The sequence below is a fragment of the Astatotilapia calliptera genome, chromosome 2, assembly GCF_964374335.1.
Source record: "Astatotilapia calliptera chromosome 2, fAstCal68.1, whole genome shotgun sequence".
NCBI lineage: Eukaryota > Metazoa > Chordata > Actinopteri > Cichliformes > Cichlidae > Astatotilapia > Astatotilapia calliptera.
Window position 1 is genome coordinate 26,613,939 of NC_137423.1, and position 19,850 is coordinate 26,633,788.

Consider the following 19,850-nt stretch of genomic DNA (forward strand, 5'->3'; position numbering starts at 1 on the left):
AGGAGCGTGCTAGTGTTCCTCTCCTTTTCAAAATGCCGGTGCAGCTCGTCTTTTCTCTTACTGAGCACATCATCATCATTATCAAACAATAGGACTGCTCAGGAGAGCAGGCATTGTCATTACAGCCACACACAATTAGAGTGCAAGTAGGAGAGCAATGGTTTGTTTGTTCTGTGCTGAACGTATCCCCTAACCTTGGATCCATTGAGTATTTTCTGCTTGTTAACACGTGTTTGCCTCCTGACTGTATTTTTCACCTGGAGATGTTAAATGTTTCCTCTCGCTATTGAGTGACGCCGGCTTACGGCTCGGAATACAGATGAAGATCTAGCTTTGCATAAATCCCATGGACACTTATCACTTTTCCAAACGTTTTTCTTTGTCATTTTGAAGCGTTTGTTTGCGGAGAACAGGTAATTAGAATGCCATTAAACAGTCAGTAAATATGGGAGCCGTCCAATAAGCCCGAAATATTTACCTACTAAATCCAGTTTAAAGAAAAGAAATCGAAAATATATTTGGTGATTATATGTTCCTTTGTGAAAGTGCCTCGAACATGATCCTCCGTTTAAAAGGCTAACAAGCTGTGCATACTTCAACACAGAACACATAGCAGGAGCAATACAAAATAGATTGAAGGGGAGATAACAAGGGAAAAGAAATACAGCACCTTCTCATCATCCCCATCCAATACTGTTTATTTTGCTTTGCCCCACCTGGGAAACCATTGCAGTATCATTCTGTAGTCATTCTGCGGCCAGTCTATCCCAAGTGTCATTGAACATTTACTTGATGAGGACAGACAGGTCTACTTACGTATGCATTTGTATGCTTTTTTTTTTTGTAACTGATGGAGTCAACCATAATCATTTATACCATTATTGTGATGTCACTGCTACGACAGGCCACTGAAGTATGGAAAATCAAAATGCTTTGACACCCACACGGATACAGTTGAAACACTCCTCCAAGCCGGATCGACTGTTTCAACGTGTAGTGAGTGGATGGAAAGCAACACAAGAAAGATGTGGTTCTACCCGCCCAGGACAGAATGTATCACTCATTGGAATCAACACCATGACCTTGAGTGGCAGAATACGTGAAACATTTAAAATTGCGTGGAAAGTGTACCATAATAGTAGTGACCACAATCGTTCGGTTTTCCACTGAGGAGTCGTTGGAGACCTGCAGATCCATAATATTTACAAACCGCGAGTACTCATTCCAGTATCCGATCTGCAAAGAGAAAGCAGCGGTTAGTGATGCACTCCGGCCCACGGTCCAGATATAAGTGAGCATACAGAAGGGAAATGAACAAATATTACAGGGAAATGCAGCGCTGCAGAGCTCATTGAAACAACGGAGCTTTCCCCAGAGACTTGCTGCCTCTGCCCTGATGTTCAACCACATGAGCAGAGTACTAAAACAGACCAGATAAACAGGTACAGTTTTCTGGGCATAGAATGCTGCGTTTACATTTCTGCATTCAACGTGCAGATAACGGACGTGATTACAGAGGGACTTTTGCCTTTTACGATCCACCCGAAATTCAGATACCCAATTGCTCCTTTGCAATCCGTGAGCAAATGGCAACTTCAATCCCTTCCACCTTTTTATGGTAAATAATTGATATTCAAACCTGTGAACCGCATACACGTTTAATAATCTAGCATAATATTGCAGTGGCTCCTCAGTTTTACTCTGTCCTGCCGCTGTAGTTACTCTGCATTCTGCTCTACAGATGCTTAAGTCAAACCAATGTCAAGTGTTTGTTTGCCCGTCTGAAATAATGGCTGCTCTGGCTCGTGATGAAACGTGTTGCATATGTTATTGCCAAAAGTCTAACTGTTGCTGGCTTGGATTTTTCTTTCCTTCACATCTGGTCTGCATTTTTTCTTTTCCTTTTCTTTTTTTTCTCTTTTGCATGAGATCTTTCATGTTTGGGACAAACAGGTGTACAGCAGAGACTGAGCACCAAGTGGGGGCGCTAGAAAGCAGCAGACGCCTCAGAATTGAGCTCCCGATCGTTACAGCTGTGGCTGTATTAAGTGCACTTGGCAGACTGGGTGATTTGGGGTGGCGGGCGGGGCGGTGCTGGACGTTATTAAATGCTTATTCCAGGCTCTCTAGTCCTTGAGTGATATTTGAGACACTTTGCTCGAGGGACACGGCTGCTGGGACCTGTGTCACGGAGTGTTGCTCCAGTGGCACTGTCCTGATCTCACCCCCTAGCAGCTGGGACAGATATCAGCCCATGCATCAATCGTGACAGTCACAGCTAAGAACCTTCATCCTCGAAACTGTCACTGGGGTGACTGGGGCTCCAGGTCCATGACAAAGTGCCGCCCAGCCTGCCCGACTTGTCTCGTCTTCCCTCGCTCCCTCACTCTCTCCCGCTGACCTCCTTTCTCCCGGCCCCTCTCCCCGCTCTCTCCTCCTCTGTTTGACAGTGTAGGGATAGCTGTGAGGGCTTTGCAATGCTAATTGAAGTGTGGGCTTTAGAGGCCTGGGAGGCAGGCGGCATAATCACACATCACATCACACTGAGCCCACACTTATCCAGCTAACGAGAAATTCACAGCTGTCTCTTGGAACTCAGAGAGGTTATGAAATAAAACCAGAGGTCATCATATGGTGCTGGTTATAATGTGAATGTACCACTGGGAATTAGCATTTTGAAGAGGAGCCAGAGGAATTCTTGGATCCTCCTTTACAGTAATTGGTTATTTGAATGGTAATTACTGTCAGAAGAGGACCAAATATCAAATCTGTGCTATCCTACAGCAACGAAATAGTTCTCTATCATTCTTTTGATAGGACAGCTTTAGCTATCAGATTGCAGGCTACGACTGATTTGTGAGGCTTGTAATACTCGGCATAGCTCATCAGTGCTGCTACCTAACAGAGGTGGAGAAAGGCAATCAGCATTACTCTCTGCTGTCCTCTCAGCCCTGCTGGTCCCACCTGGCCCTCAGTACTTTAATAAATGGCAGTACAGGCTTGCTTGAAAATGTTTTCCACTTCTGCACAATCATGCATTAGTCTCTAAATGGCTCGAGGCAACATGTGACCAACAGTCACTGAGTTTTGTTCTTTTAGAGCCGAGAAATAAATCATTTATAAATTACACTTTGGCCAGATTCCATGATTTTGATGTGTGCCAGCTGTTAGATTTTTTAAAGAGAGAGATGAAATGTTTTTTGTTTTTTTGATCAGGTCTGTACGTCACATTTGATAGATGACAGCCACCGGCCTCTCTTACCTTCCTCGGCCCACCTGTTTTCATTTCGTAAACATCTATGGTGTAATTGGTCCTGCGGCCATAGTTGTCAAACTGGATGTTCCCAGTCATCCCCTGTACTTGGACCTAATGGGCAGACAGAAAGACACAGTGGAATGTGCAGTAGTTATAACCCAGGTTGCATACTGTAGCTGGCATTAAGGTACTTGGAGTCCACGGAGCTACTGAAGTGCATGCTGTCTGTTAATCAAATGATGAACTGGATACGCTTTAATAAAAGATGTAGTTTTATGGTAATGAGGGCCTGGATTTTTGAGTGAGCTCTGTGCAGAGATATCTGCAGGCAGAGGGAGGAGAATAGCTCTACACTCTCTTCCCTTCTCTCTGTCACTTTCCATCTTTATCACTCTCTCACTTGCTATTTGTGCTTCGCTTCCTCCAGCCTTTTCTTTAGTTTTTAGCTTGCCACTCGCTTTCCATTTTCCCCGCCCCCACCCTACCGTTTTGAGAGCTCTCTCGATGTCTATGCCTTGGCTCCAAGGTACAGCGGGATTGGCTAGGCAGTCTCCGGCGCTGCCTCGACGAGAGACATCCACACGTTGGCGCCGCAGGTACCTGAAGGCCTCTGCTATCACCAGGATTGCATCGTGGGTCAAAGCTGAAGTGTACTGCACACAGACACACACGCAAGTCAAACAACAAAACAGCTAAAGACACGCTGAATTGGTGTGAGGTAAAAACAAATCAATAAAAAAAGACTGCTGCTTTTTTAATAAAGCTGTTAAAATGAGAAAATCCTGGTGTAATTTGTTCAGCCTATATGTTGCTCTCATGACTTGCATTTCAGCACTTGCCAGGCGGGTCAGTCTGGGCGGCGCTGGCGAAACCTCTGACAGCTTGCTCATGCTAAAAATAGCTAGATTAGATAGATTGGATTAGAAAAGCCAGGACTTCTCTAAGGGTCAGGACCTCTTTGAAAACTTTTTAGCGGGGAGAATTAAATAGAGAATTAATGCATGATTTTATCTCCCACGCACTTCCCTTCCAACTTCGCCTGACCTTTTCACCACGGAGGCTAGAGCCACTTGTTTGTTGACCAGCGCACCGTGACAAAATCTAATTAAATGCCATTCAAAATCCATTTCTTTCTTGATCATTGTTTAATTAGATGTAAATTGAAGCAGCAATATAACCTTGGCTTGCGCTGCCTATCAATATATCGATTGCTCTGAGGGATGCAACGCTAAGACAGAGGAAGCAAAGGGTGGGAAAGACAAGAGAATGACAAAGGCAAACAGAGGATGAGAGGAGAAGAACCAATAGACAGCACTTTAGAAAGGATGATCGTTGCACTCCGCATGCACAATGAAAGGCCTTGCAAGCATAGCACCTTCAGAGGGGCGTTTCGGGCCTCTGGGAATTCTCTTTCATCTAGCCGCTCCCAGCGCTGAATAAACTGCTGCACAATCGGGTTCTCAGGGTTGACTATCTGAAACCCTGAAATGTTGGCTCCACCGGCGAAGACTTTGTCCAGGCTCACATTAGAAAATCCCTGAGACGAGACAAAAGAGAAACGGGGGAGGATGAGACTCATGTAACTTGTTTTTCTTTGAGGTTTTTTAATATAACCCGGGGCAAAGCTCCACAAAATATTAGCAGCCATTCTGGCAGCGCGCAAGGTGCATTTTATTAAGGATCCTGTGCTGTCGGAGAGAGCAGCATGTGTTTGCAATTACACTGAAGCAAATGTTTCTCTTCACACTTTGCGGTGGAACCTGAATTCATTTTCACATACACAAGCAGCCAGAAGATACTTTAGAGTTTGTGTCATACCATGTAGAGTCTAAATTTTTTACTTGAACCAACTGGCCTAGTTTCATTCAGAAAGCCTTACCATGTTAAAAAACAACAACAAAAAAAGCCCCCCTAACACTTTTTAATGCATTTTAAAAACGTACGCTGCACCAGCTGCCTTTAAATTTCCTTCTTGACCCTGGAGCTATGACAGTTATTTCTTTTTATGGTCAAATCACTGTTTTTTAAGTGCAGAATTGTGTCATGTTGTGCAAGGACACGAGTCTGACTGCTGCATAATCACATCTTGAAATGGCAGCAGGAGATCAGCGAGTGAGAGCGGGGCCGGCCTTTCACTTAAAAACGCTCATGCTAATACCAAGGCTAAATGAACATTACATTCCCGAGAGTGAAGGGAAAAAATATGGCTGCCCTCCAAGGATCGTTAAAAAGGTTAATCCTGTTTATTTATTGCTAAGGATGCTCACTGATATTCAAATATGACTGTATACTGAAGCAAAATTGCAATGTAGTGTGACTGCTGGACTGTGATTTATAAAGCATGAGGCACAAACATTGAAAGCCTTATATATGTATATATATATATATATATGTAGAGAGAGAAACAACTATATACAGTCCTATATAAAAGCCTTTAATCCACTTATTGTCCATGCACATTTGCGCCCAAGGCTGAGACTTAGACTCCATGCAGAAAAAAAGCTGGTGTCCCCCTCCCCACACCCCCCACCCCAGGGGAGCAGCATAGTTATTACTCACAAGATTGGCCAGAATGTAGTGGTAACCACGGCTGTTCTTCCCCAGGGTTACAACCTATGGGAGAAAAACATCGATACAGTAAACCACCAGTGAGATGAGAGTTAAGAGCCAGGGCTAATGTAAGTGACTACAGCAATCACAGTAAACGCGGCGGCATCCCGTGAGCACGCAGGATGCCGCCACAGACGTTTAAACAAAGCAGATCTTCTAAGGAATAACACGGAAGGGGCACTGTTGGGGGGGGGGGGGGGGGGGGGGTGTGTGTTCATTAAAGAGGAATTCATAATGAGAGAGAAACAGCAGCAACGTGGAACATCCTTGATCGCTTTTAAGTCATTCACGGCGCTGGGACGTGAGTCCTCGGTAGCTGCTGGACAGAAGGTAGAAAGATGTTTCAAAAGAATTTGTAGCGAGAGAGTAAGATGTAGATCTCTCCCTGCTTTGAAAATATCACACCTTTGGAGCATAACAGCATGTTTCAACCCACACAGTTTGTCTGAAAATAGTAAGTGGTGTTCTAAGCCATTCCATCACTGTGGTACTAAGCATATGCTGTCTTTTATTCTAGATTTTCTTCATCTTTTTTTTCTTTTTTGCTCTGGCCCTGCAGATAAATCCAATACTGAAACTCTAAACAGCTCTGGCTTGTCTGTGCATTACATGCTGGACAGGTTTTTTCAGTCGGACCTCGTGAGGTCTGTTATTTATGAGTTTGCAGTCTTATGCGGATGGACTTCTGAGTGGCTGCCATGCAGAAAACCTGTCAACCATGTCTCCGTTTTCATCTGCGCTCTACAAACAGAGCAACACAAGTTTACAGCAAAATCAGCATGTTTGCACATGTTCTGGCTCCGTTGCAAAAGCAAACTGTCAGTTTATCATCTGTTTGTGCATGCGTGTTCAGCTGGGGACGTTGGATATTTGTTACAGTGGGTCGTTTATGACATTCCCACAGAGCAGGAGAGAGTGATGCAAAGCACTCTTGCATCTACGCATTTTGGCACAAAAAAATGTCTTTGGGGGAAAAAAAAGGGAAACAGTTTCTCCTGCTTTAAGTATAATTATAGCATCATTTTAACTAACCTATGTGCATGACCTATGTAGCGGTAGCAGTAGGAAATGATTGAACAACCTCCCTCGCTTGGACTGAGCATACTCAAAAATCAAACAGACCACTCGTCTCCTTGTGGACATTTGAAGGTTGCCCACGAAGGGAAGAGACATCTTTAGTGTTTTTCACAAACTCACAAAGCCTTTCACTCATGCCATCAAGCTGCTTGGGTGGGTCTGACAGCCTCCCCATCATTAAGGCTTTAAACTTCCACCACTGCTGAATGTCAGACAGACAAGAACAAACCAAAGAAAAGTGAAATAGAAACAAAGGGGAAGTGAGCTTATTATGATGCAGAAATAGCCAGAGACGACTGTTAGAATCCATCAATCTCCTTCTAATGATTAAGTGACACAAAGCTTCATGAAAATAGCTCTCTGCAACACTTTTACTGCAGTGAAATCACAGCGAGACAGATCAGGATAATTCTTCACGAGCCAATTTGGACTCTTTGCACTGCTGCATTTTCGCTGGACAAACCAAGTGGCTCCACTTTCCTTCACTGTGTGCTAACCTTGACTCTGGCCATAAGCCTCATCACACCTGCTCAGGAACTGGGCAAAGAAAGACCTCACCACCTGCCTGCAACCTAGAGCTCGCAGCCAGTCTGGCAACGGCTACAAGAGGCAACCTTGGGATGGAGCACAGCGAGACATTGATGACAGAGACACACAGAACCTCCAGCCAGAGTACACAAACCTTTCCCCTCAACCTCTTTAATTAGGCAGACAGCAACACCCTCAGCTGCTCCAGGTGACATGGACAGATTTCGTTGTTAAATTAAACGTTCTTTTTAAAAGTCCTTTTGATATTGCAGAATTTATACACACAATACTTCAGCTCAGTGAAAGAGGATGTTCTGAAAGTTAATTTTATTATGACCACCTTTACTCTTCGTCTTCTTTTTTTTTAAATCCTGTGCTATCTGGGAGCTTTTACAAACAGAATTATGATAACACTGCTTTGCTGAACACATTTTGCTTTTCCAAAATCAGCTCTATAAATTCTCTATAGGCTCTTCTTGTTTAGGGTTTATCTGATTATTTCTTTATTTCTATTCATGTTATTTCAGTTATTACATTATATGTGGTATACAGTATAACAATGTCGAAGGCAGGAAAGGCTGGAGGAAAAATAAAAGGGAGGTGGTGGGGGGGGGGGGGGGGACGTAATAGGGGGTTAGAGTACAAATAGAAATGCACAATGTTTCGCCAACTGCCACTGTGTGTGAAAATGCACAGGTACATACATCAGCAATCTTCTTTTGGTGTGTGTGTGTGTGTGACAGAGAGAGAAAGAAAGCGAGAGTGTGTCTTTGTTACGAAATATACTTGAAAATGAGGGTGGGAAGTCTCAATCAGGCCATTTGCAGCCCCCAAGAGTACTGAAGATGTAAGGCCACACTCTCAGGCCTCCCAGAACCGCTCAGTACCTGGCAGAGACCGCCCCCTGCTTCCCCGACATGGAAGAGATCCAAGCCACCCCAAATCACCAAGGGAGTGGGTTAATGACCATGTCAGCTTATCCAACCACACGCTCTGGGGGGTAGCAGCATCCAGTGGAGAGTGGTGGAGAGGGTGAACACCTCCCTTGATGACTACAGTGACATTAAAAACAAGGAGCAGGTCACCAGCCAGCAGAGGCACATGATGGGGTCTACCCACTGAGACCTACGTGACCCACAACCCTCTGTCTTGTTTCTTTATGTTGTTATGGGTTCTCAATAATGACACCGTTACTTGAAGAGAAGGCTTTTTATACTTTGGAGTGTGGATATCAGTCCAAAGTCTTGGGGCTGATCTGCACGCTGAGCCACAATAACAGCCATCTATTCAATTACAACTACAGTTGCTCCCTCACCTGGGCACCCCACCCCACCCTATGGGCCTGCGGGCACCCACGAGCCGCCAAGGCACAGACCAGAATTCCCAGTGTGGGCCAACCCATCTCACACAGCGACTCTGCCAAAGGGGCACAGACCAACCCCACACCACACTGGTTAAATGCTTTCTCTAAATCTAAAGAGACAGCAGTGGTTTCTAATTTGTTGATAGAGCAATAGTTCATTATATTTGTTAGTCTACAACCACCTTTATTTTTCAGCCAGCTCTCTCCTAAGAAACCTTTCTTGTAATTTCTTTAAGTAGCCTTCAGTATTCAATCCATGTATGCTTTTACTAAGTTAGCGCTGTGTTTGGAATCATTGTCCTGCTGAAAAATGAAGAAAATTAGATGCTTTCCAGATGGTATTCCAAAATCCTTTTCAGGTTAAATGCTTTTTATCAATTTAACAAGATCTCTAACATCATTGGCTGAAATAAACCCCCAAACCATGACAGTACCTCCACTGTGTTTACGTATGGCTGTAGAAACTCACTGTTTATCTCCAGAGATCCTCTATATATATTGGTGAACTTATTAGTGTACATATTTTTTGAAACAAAAAAAAATTAAATGTAGATTTTTCACTCTATAAGACTTGTTGCCACTGATTTTTGGTCCAATTCAAACTTTTCTCCCTGTTCTGTCCTCTCCTAAAAATTTGCTTCCTCTCCTAAAACATTGTGTATCTATGGATAGTATGTCATGTAAAGATCAATAAAAAGCCAAATACCATTTCAGAATATTCAAAGGTTTCTATTAAAGATAAATAAAATGGTTCATAAAATTATAGCATCTAAGATAAACATAATGGTAAAAATTATTTTGAGGAGCCAAATGTGAAACTAAATATCACTTTATTGTTTTCAGCACAGATTTACATAAAAAGTGTAGGCAGGTGAAAGAGTTAACAATTGATTTAAATATATACATGTAAAAAAGAATTAATTTAACTAAATCCACCTACCAAATTCTGCAGATAGTTTTAACAAATAGGTTACAGTGTATTAATTAGTGAGTTTTAGAGGTGTTGGTAGATGATTTGCTGCTCAACTTTAATCAGGGCTAGCTCTTTCACCTGCCTACACTTTTTATGTAGATCTGTGCTGAAAATAATATGGTGATATTTATTGTCACATTTGGCTCCTCAAAATATTTTCAACTGTTGTTTACCATTATTTTTAGCTGCTATGGTTAAACTGCTATCATTTTATGAACGGTTTTATTAATTTTATCTTTAATAGACACCTTGAAATATTTTAAAACTGTGGGGTTTATAATATTCTTTGGGTTTTTGATTATTATCTTTAGAGGATGTACTGTCCATACAAGCCCACTAGCAAATTATTCCATGTCCCAGTGACACTGAAGAGAAGTGTGCTTGGTGTGTCTCCCACTTCAGTAATTCCTCTTTTTAGTACACTTTACCCCTTCCACATCGATCCACTAGCTGGTCCCACAGCCATTTGTTCTGCAGCTGAAAGAAAGCCTGCATTTTGCAGACTGCAGTTTTCTTTAAAGCCTGACAACTAGGGTGACCTTGACTTTACCCTCATCCAGTCTCTGCCTGCTTCAGACCTCCCAGACAGAGAGCCCTAAATGCAAAACTACACCTACACGTTTCTAATAAACATCTTCCTCCAAATTTGACCTTTCCAGTGCAGAGTTTGCCACACAACACACGAAGAGGCAGGAGGAAAATGATAGGCTCCCCAGAGTTTGTAAATATCATACCATTCACTGCGAGGCATATGAAAGACAAGCAAATAATGATGCAATAGTTTTTAGCCTCTCTCTGAACTATGGAAACCCAGAATCCAAAGCACCATTAAACTCATAGGGCTTCATAAAATTAATCTTTACTGAGTCTTCACAGTTTAACAGTTGGCTGATTATTCTTTAAATTTTAATTTTTAAGATTAGTGAATAAAAAAGTAATTGAATATCTTGTTTTGTTCAACTCGTTTTACCTCAAAGATATTCCACTAGAAAGAATACAAAGACAAACAATTTTGTTTGATTTAACAATCAATCACTATTAGAACGGAAGATAATTTTCCATCAGTCTACTAATCTATTTGCTGTAATTGTTACAGATCAGTGTTTTAGTAAGGAATGTCCAGGAAGAGGTTCAGTCGGCACAGCTTTCTTGCAAGGGTCAATGCTCCATCAAAAGGACATTTAACACCAATGATATGAAATCATTGGTGTTATTTGTGAGTTGTGTCATGTGTGATTTGTGCTTACATATATTTTGAAGTAATCTATATTTTTACTCTAAAGCCAAGGTCAGAAACAGGTATGTTTAAAGAAACAACAGTCTATGAATATTAATACTTTCACTGCAACTCACTTTGAGTGATAATGGCTCCATCGCTGTGCTATGACTTATAATACTAAATGTCAGTCCTAGTAAGTCTCATACAGTGAAAGCTAAGATGTGTGTTTTCAGTCTCCCCTTTGGCTGCTGAGTTGACATTAGCTAACATTTAAAATTCATAGACTGAAAGGCTGCAGCTCATGGTGCTCAAGATGCTGATGTGATATGCCTAAAGGTGTTTTACTCTACGCTAATGTCAGATCTTTGTTGCTTGGTTTTTTGTTAGTCTGTTGTCACCAGAATGGACGCTCAAGACATTTCTTAAAGCAAAAATTTAAAAAAAAAGAAACAATATTTGTTTGTTTTTTTCAAGCTTCATACTGCTAACCTTAGTTTGGCTCTTTGCAAGCATCTGCACGGACAGCATGCTAACGCAAAGCTAGCCAAGAACCCAGAGTGATGTTAAAGTTGAGTTTTTGCCGACTCCAGCCCAGCAGTCAAAGTCTGATCTTCAACAGGTAACACAGGCAGTGATGAGCAGTCAGGTTTGTAGCCTCCATTTTTACCTGTTCATGTTTCTAAAGTAGAATTACTGTGGCGATCGCTTTGAAGTCTCTTTTCGACTGGTTTTCATTTGTTGGCTCTGTTCAAACATAAATACTAAAAGAAGGACCCCATGTGCGGTCTCATTAGGTCAGGGATTTGTGTTGGTGTGTAGGACTAAAGATTATACTGTTAACTGGTAATTATGAGACAGCGCCCTTTACGACATTTTATGGAGTAATAAGAAAGTAATGTAATCAGTGTTACTTTTAAGAAAACTGTGGGTGTAATAATTATATTTGTTGATTAACGACCCTAACACTGGTACTGAGCAGAGTTCTCAAAAGAATGGATTCTTGGACACTAATTGGTACTGAAATCTATTATTACATTAAATACCCATTAGCAAAAGTATTGATGGCAGCTAATTGCAAGAACAGTAGCACAGCAGCTTGGTGAATCAAGAGGGACACCCTGGGCTTCATGAAGAGTTTCATAAGGTCAGTAAAGCTCTTCTAAATAACATTCAATTTTTTTTAACTTATCATATACAGGGAGTGCAGAATTATTAGGCAAGTTGTATTTTTGAGGAATAATTTTATTATTGAACAACAACCATGTTCTCAATGAACCCAAAAAACTCATTAATATCAAAGCTGAATGTTTTTGGAAGTAGTTTTTAGTTTGTTTTTAGTTTTAGCTATTTTAGGGGGATATCTGTGTGTGCAGGTGACTATTACTGTGCATAATTATTAGACAACTTAACAAAAAACAAATATATACCCATTTCAATTATTTATTTTTACCAGTGAAACCAATATAACATCTCCACATTCACAAATATACATTTCTGACATTCAAAAACCAAACAAAAACAAATCAGCGACCAATATAGCCACCTTTCTTTGCAAGGACACTCAAAAGCCTGCCATCCATGGATTCTGTCAGTGTTTTGATCTGTTCACCATCAACATTGCGTGCAGCAGCAACCACAGCCTCCCAGACACTGTTCAGAGAGGTGTACTGTTTTCCCTCCTTGTAAATCTCACATTTGATGATGGACCACAGGTTCTCAATGGGGTTCAGATCAGGTGAACAAGGTGGCCATGTCATTAGTTTTTCTTCTTTTATACCCTTTCTTGCCAGCCACGCTGTGGAGTACTTGGACGCGTGTGATGGAGCATTGTCCTGCATGAAAATCATGTTTTTCTTAAAGGATGCAGACTTCTTCCTGTACCACTGCTTGAAGAAAGTGTCTTCCAGAAACTGGCAGTAGGACTGGGAGTTGAGCTTGACTCCATCCTCAACCCGAAAAGGCCCTACAAGCTCATCTTTGATGATACCAGCCCAAACCAGTACTCCACCTCCACCTTGCTGGCGTCTGAGTCGGACTGGAGCTCTCTGCCCTTTACCAATCCAGCCACGGGCCCATCCATCTGGCCCATCAAGACTCACTCTCATTTCATCAGTCCATAAAACCTTAGAAAAATCAGTCTTGAGATATTTCTTGGCCCAGTCTTGACGTTTCAGCTTGTGAGTCTTGTTCAGTGGTGGTCGTCTTTCAGCCTTTCTTACCTTGGCCATGTCTCTGAGTATTGCACACCTTGTGCTTTTGGGCACTCCAGTGATGTTGCAGCTCTGAAATATGGCCAAACTGGTGGCAAGTGGCATCTTGGCAGCTGCACGCTTGACTTTTCTCAGTTCATGGGCAGTTATTTTGCGCCTTGGTTTTTTCACACGCTTCTTGCGACCCTGTTGACTATTTTGAATGAAACGCTTGATTGTTCGATGATCACGCTTCAGAAGCTTTGCAATTTTGAGACTGCTGCATCCCTCTGCAAGATATCTCACTATTTTTGACTTTTCTGAGCCTGTCAAGTCCTTCTTTTGACCCATTTTGCCAAAGGAAAGGACGTTGCCTAATAATTATGCACACCTGATATAGGGTGTTGATGTCATTAGACCACACCCCTTCTCATTACAGAGATGCACATCACCTAATATGCTTAATTGGTAGTAGGCTTTTGAGCCTATACAGCTTGGAGTAAGACAACATGCATGAAGAGGATGATGTGGACAAAATACTCATTTGCCTAATAATTCTGCACTTCCTGTATGTTAACCTGGCCAGCCAAACGTTAGATGTTTAACTATTAGCAATAAACCACATTAACATTTTATAAGTTATAAAAGTATAAAAGTAGTCAGTAAAGTTCTTCAAATTAAAATTAAATTACTTAACTGTTATCACAGGGTGACCAAGTCCGGGTTTTCCTATAGGGCTATAGAGAACCCATATGTGTGACGTCATCCCCGAGCTGCTACTTTGTGAGTTGTTGTTCAGCGCTCACAGACGGGACAGACAGCGCACAGGAGCGCCTGGTGATGTTTGAAAGATGCCAAAGCGCAAATGCAGCTTTTCAGACGAACTGCAAAAGAAATTTCCCTCGTACCGTCCCGGTACTGGTAATTTTTCTTATACAGATGAGGCCTTACTTTTGTACCATTATTTAATTCCAGAGGTTTTTAAGTTAATTATTTGCCCTTGTTGACTTGTAAAAGCCTATATGACATATTTTGTTTCACCATTCATTAACCGCACAGAGAAGGCATCGTTTACATATGTTAAAATTTTCGTTAAGCAAACAGTATTATTAAAGTTCTTCATGACTGGGCCAAGTGTCCTCTTATGCATTAACCTGCATTTTATAAGTTATCAATATAGGAGCAGCTAGCAACTTTGGCTAATTCACAAAATGTTAACATGGGAGCTAGGCAGCAAACATTATTTTCCTGGGTACTGGTTTGAAATTCTAGTGCACAGAAATATCAATCATTAGTGTTTTTTAAATATCACAACAATACAAAGTAGCAAACCGTCTTTGGCTAATTGAACATACAACTGTTTCCAATGCAAATTTTAACAAACTTTCTTGGCATAGTTTGACTATAGTTTAGAACTGTGTATGAAAATCCCTGTAATTCCTATTGAGCCTAATCAATTAAAGCTGAAAGTCTGAGCTTCAATAGCATCTTAATTGCTTAATTTCAAATCTATTGTGGTGGTGTACATGGCCAACATTGTGAAAAGTGTGGCACTGTCCGTTGTACATTTCTGGACTTCATTGTATAATCTTGCGACTGTAGAGATTCCTAAGTGTCCCACTTCAATTAGGATGGGGCAGAAGGCTGAATTTTAGTTTTATATGCTTTGATGTAAAAGGACTTTCGCCTTTTTCGAACTCCCATTTTTTACTTCAAGGCGCTTATAGAAGTGCTTTTAGTGGAGCACTCTCTAATTAACAGCAAATAGCGGCTGTGGCTGAGACGCTTTTCTTGGCGGCCGTGATATATGCCCCTGAAGTGTTGGCCTTCCCCCAAATGCGGAACGTTTTAGAAACACCTGACTCATATTCAAATGATTATGTCTATCATTGCGCTGAGATACAAGAACTACTTAGAGTTGATACCTTGGGAGGAAGAAATCATTGGAAACGTAGCAGAGACAGCCGCATGCTTGTGTGCCAAAACTTTAAAGGAGAAAGATGGCTTACTCAGTTTTTATTGAAAATGAACGAGGCAATTTCACATGACTGATAAGGTGAAAGGGGCTCCTCTGGTTTATATATTGCAATATTATACACTGTATTCTCACACAGTTATAGCAACATGTTCAAATCTCACAGTCACAGCGCCCGGGTCTCAGCCTCTCATTCATTGGTTGAGTCAGCAGGTCACATTCTTTTTAATGATAACACTTTAATCCCATTTAATTCTATAATCACAGTTAATAAATGGCCCTCAACACCTAAGGTTGGTGTAAGGGATTTGAAAGCAGCACCTAGCTTTACATCAAGCAACATGGGGGCAACGAGCTGATGTTGAGATCAGAAGTGTCTTTTATATCAGTGGAGAGATTAGCTTGCTTTCTTAGCAGTTTTCTCAACGATGTGTAATCAAAGGGCGATGACTGCAAGAGAGGGATTAACGTGGTGTTTTACTTGTAACTCGGAGATTGCCAGAGTGCATTTATTCAGATTTGGTTTTTCCTCCCATTCTTTAATACCTTCACTCACATCCATGTTTGCCAGCATGTCACAATATGTCATCCCTGGGTTTTCACTGAGTCATCTGCAACATTGATTGAGACTCTTCTGTTTATTGCTGACAGCCTTCTTTTATATGCTGCTGGCGATCTGTCATCCATTCTCTCCCTCTCCCACTACTTCTTATCTCCCATGGTAAAACGTCCTACCCTTTTCTTAAATTCGATATCATGCAAAGACTTGAGATTCTATAATACATCGAACTGCTGGTTTTCTCAGAACTCTCTATTGGAGAGGGGAGAAACGGATGGACAATCTCCAGTTCTCCATGGGGAGGCAATGTGGCCACCCTTAATTCCTCTACAGGCAGCAAAATGTTGTTCTAACAAATCCCCAAATGCACCTACTTTTTTTCTTGCTCTTTCAGTGAATCCTTTTTGCTTTTTATTGTTTTTTTTTCCTGTATGAAAATGCAGCTTTGTGGCTGGCAGGGTGCTCACTGCCAGCCTGTCTTTGAACAGCTTGCTTGCCCTGGGCCTGTCCAAGATGCCATTGTCTGTGTGTGTGTGTGTGTTGTGTTTTTTTTTAAATTTTATTATTTTGTTTTTTTCTTTCCTGTCTGCTTGCCCGCCTGTCTCTCTTTACACTAGTGATGAGCAAGTTGTTGCCTCTAAACAGACTCCAGTGCAGAAATCCCAGGAGAAGAGGCAGCCAGCAAGGAGCACAGAAACTGATACATGTACGAGCAATCTCACTGATGAATCAGATTAGGCATGACAACACATACAGTCAAGTAAACAAGCATACACTCAGAGGCTGCAATACATACACTCACTTTTAAAAGCCACCAGTGGTAGCAATACAGAGATGATCGCTGTTTGTTTACAGGGCTCCTTTAACGGTATAAATATTTTGGTTCATGTATGCTATCATAAACCTAGATGGTTCAATGAAACACATTGATTGGATATGTTTAGGAGAGCAGAGCTGGCAGAGGGTCTGATATTCTAGTCATAAGGAAAGATTTGCCATAGGGTTAATTTATCTGCAGTGCAGTATTGATGGAGAAGTCCTATAGACGATAAATCCTGAGTGGTTGTTACAGCATAAAATGATAATGGCCCGGGCGTAGCATTCTCCTCAGCATCTCAAAACAAATTTGTAGGGACGCTCAGTCAGCTCTCGTACGAGTAAACAAAACTTGGCCTGATGCAGCAGTATGCAAATACTTCTCTTATGAAGCTTTTACATCATGTCAAGTGAAAAACGAAGGGAATAAAAGAAACGTTCAGGTGGGTGGGTGGGCGCCAACCACAGAAGAGGCACATTCTGTTTTGTGTTTGTCTGTAGAAACCTCCATTTAAGAACATGGTAGGTGAACTAAAGCAAGCCAATTAATTGATTATGATTCTAGAAGGGAACCATGACCACTTAAATAACAATTTAATCATAGTAATTTGATCAAGAGAGAAGAGAAAGCCTTCTACCTTCTCAGCATATGTTCAGTTTTATTGCAAGGCTTCTTAAATCTTGTAAAAAGCACTCAGGATGACCTCGCTGTTGAAAAATGCTATATACAGAACCCACGCTTGCCTTGGCTTTTTATATAGTTAGCTATTCAGAAGAATAACATAAGAACGTTTTACTAGATGGTTATTCATCGTACAAAGAGTAGTGGTCTACAGTCTCCTCTAAATTACAAATTATTTTCTTTTAAAGGTAAACAGCTAACCTGCGTGTTTACTGTGCTTCTGTACAGCTAGTGGTAATACAATTTGCAAAGCTGATACCTGAATGGAACTGTGCACACAGAGATCTTTGACTTTCACATTATAACTGCTTCCCACGGCTGCTTTTCTTCAGACAATATGTTCTTACCATACCGATGAGTTATGCAAGCTAGCCCTGAACTGTAGTATATTTTACTACGGTATCTAGTTGTGAATGGCACAATATACTGTACCTGAAGTATCAAGTATGCATAATGACCGATTTTTAAAAACTTTGTTATGACTGTGCAATTGTAATTGTGATGCATTAGCATTTGAGCAGCAGTCTAATTACTTGATAGTTTATTTCGCTGTTCATTTATATTAAATGAAAAATTCTAAAATACAGAAAAGAAGTAACAATAACTATAAAAACACCCGAATATCTATTATATCTAATTTTATTTAAAAGTACAAAGTTAACACTTTTTTCAAGGTATTTTTTTTAAAGTTTAGGGATGCATAAAATATCTGTACCATACTGACATTTGGAAGTTGAATAACTATACTAGATCGAACCAGCAGAGCGTTCACAGGCACTGTATCAAAAGCGGTGTTAATGAAGAGCAGCACAGAGGTTTCTCTTTCTGTGCAACAATTGTGCAAGCTCGTCACTTTCCCATTGCGATAACGACACTCCACGAACATCATTGTCTGCTTAAAGGAAGAAAAAAAAAAATCCATTCAGCAGTGGGATTACTCAGACTGAAATCATAAAACTAAGCCACCGAGCTGATTCCCATTTCCCCCAGCAATCAGCTAGCTGGATCTGCTCTGCGTCATGATCCTCTCTCAACAGGCACTGACCTTGATGGATTGGAGCAACATTATGACACGCAGACACCAGTGCCTGCACACCGGTTCTGTTCGAACTCAGCCACCAGTCTGCCACAGATTAAACTCTATCTGTCGACAATCATTGGTTAATAGAACTACTACAGCAGGTAGAAGCAGCGGGTTTTACCACATAGCAGACAGTGGGTGCCATTTTTGGCATGATTGCCCCCGTGGGAGACGGTCCATTCCTGTTTCAATGTATAATGGCCCGATAGGAGGCAGCTGCAGAGTGAAGTCCAGCAGCTTCCCTGAATGCCTCATGACTCATCTATATTGGCAGAGCTAGCTGGATTATTTCAATTAGCTCTAACAAAAAAACAATCCCACGCTGAGATTGTCACTGAAACAAGGGGCAAAACTGAGCACGCTGCTGCTTTGAAGGTTAGCTTCTGCAAAAGCTACATTTTTCCCCTCTTTGTAGAAAAAAAAAGCCAAGGCAGAAAAATGAATGATGATGATTATCGTCGCGTGTTGAGGAGGAAAGAGCTCAACATAAAAAAGAAAGAAAAAATCATTAACGGGAACAAAGACAGGAACAGAATAACATCAAACAGATTACTGCCCCGCATCCTTATTATTGTTTACAGGGAGAAAGCAATTAAAAACGCAACCATTAATATGCCTCACACGTGATGTGCAATGAGTGTTCTAAGCTTTTCTTAAAAGCTGAAGCATATTCCAGCACTTTGAACGGAAACGTATTTCGATATAGTCCCAGAATTGTAAAGGGAGGAAATTTGCAGTTCAAGAATTAAATTAGACACAGCAAATTATTACTAAAAGCTATTCTGTTTTAAACTATGACTCTGGGATCAAATTAGATTCATAAAAAACAAGTGAAACTAACAGTCATTGAGGGGATATTGTGAGGCAAAGAGAAGCCAATATCTAAATGAATGTTAACGAGCAGAATCCAATTCAGGAACTGATTGCCTTATAAGCAGGCGGCAGCAGGCAGGGGTGCAGGCTGGAGAGGAGCAAGCGAGCAGAGGAGATGCATGGCATAATAGCCACTCATCTATTCATGGTAATTGTGTTTCCCCTACTACAAGGACTGGTGGACCTTTCATTTTCTCCTCAGGCAATGGACGTGATAGAGGAACGGAGGGGTTTTGGGTTGTTAGGAGAGGATTAAAAGGGCTGCATCATCAGTGGTCTCTTCAAATGGCTGCTCACACTCAGACCTCTCGCTACCTTGGGCTCTCGGGCAGCTTCAATACACAAAGATTTTCAAACGAGACAGCATCAGACGTTGCAACCAAACAATGCCAAATAGGGCTCTTCAAATAGGCAGGGTTGCTGCTATGTCTCATAGGCCTTAGGTGATCCCAAACTGAGTGAGTATAGGAAAAAAGAAAGAAAAAAGAAAGGTTTGGTTCCAAAATTAGCTATGGTGAGTCAAACGCATACTTAAAAAACACCAGTATTAGCAAAAACCTGAAAGTCTTAGATAATAAATTATAGACGGATTAAATGTTTCTTGATTTTATCACTCCACTGATAAAGTGGAGCTTTTTCTCTGCAACTG

The 19,850-nt window shown here is 41.3% G+C and overlaps 1 protein-coding gene across 11 annotated transcripts in view; it reads right to left on the reverse strand.

Moving 5' to 3' along the window:
- LOC113035105 (glutamate receptor 3) overlaps nucleotides 1-19,850 on the reverse strand; it is a 96,571-nt gene that overhangs the window by 29,363 nt on the left and 47,358 nt on the right. For all 11 annotated transcript variants that reach the window (XR_013911695.1, XR_013911686.1, XR_013911698.1 and 8 more), the window contains exons 5-9: nucleotides 5,816-5,869; nucleotides 4,632-4,793; nucleotides 3,742-3,909; nucleotides 3,263-3,367; nucleotides 1,132-1,236 (exon numbers count right to left, since the gene is read on the reverse strand). Coding sequence is in view for 8 of the 11 variants with exons in the window: in XM_026190416.2 (XP_026046201.1) it covers nucleotides 1,132-1,236; nucleotides 3,263-3,367; nucleotides 3,742-3,909; nucleotides 4,632-4,793; nucleotides 5,816-5,869 (594 nt within the window). In the remaining 3 variants the exon portion in view is untranslated. The remainder of the gene's footprint in view (nucleotides 1-1,131; nucleotides 1,237-3,262; nucleotides 3,368-3,741; nucleotides 3,910-4,631; nucleotides 4,794-5,815; nucleotides 5,870-19,850) is intronic.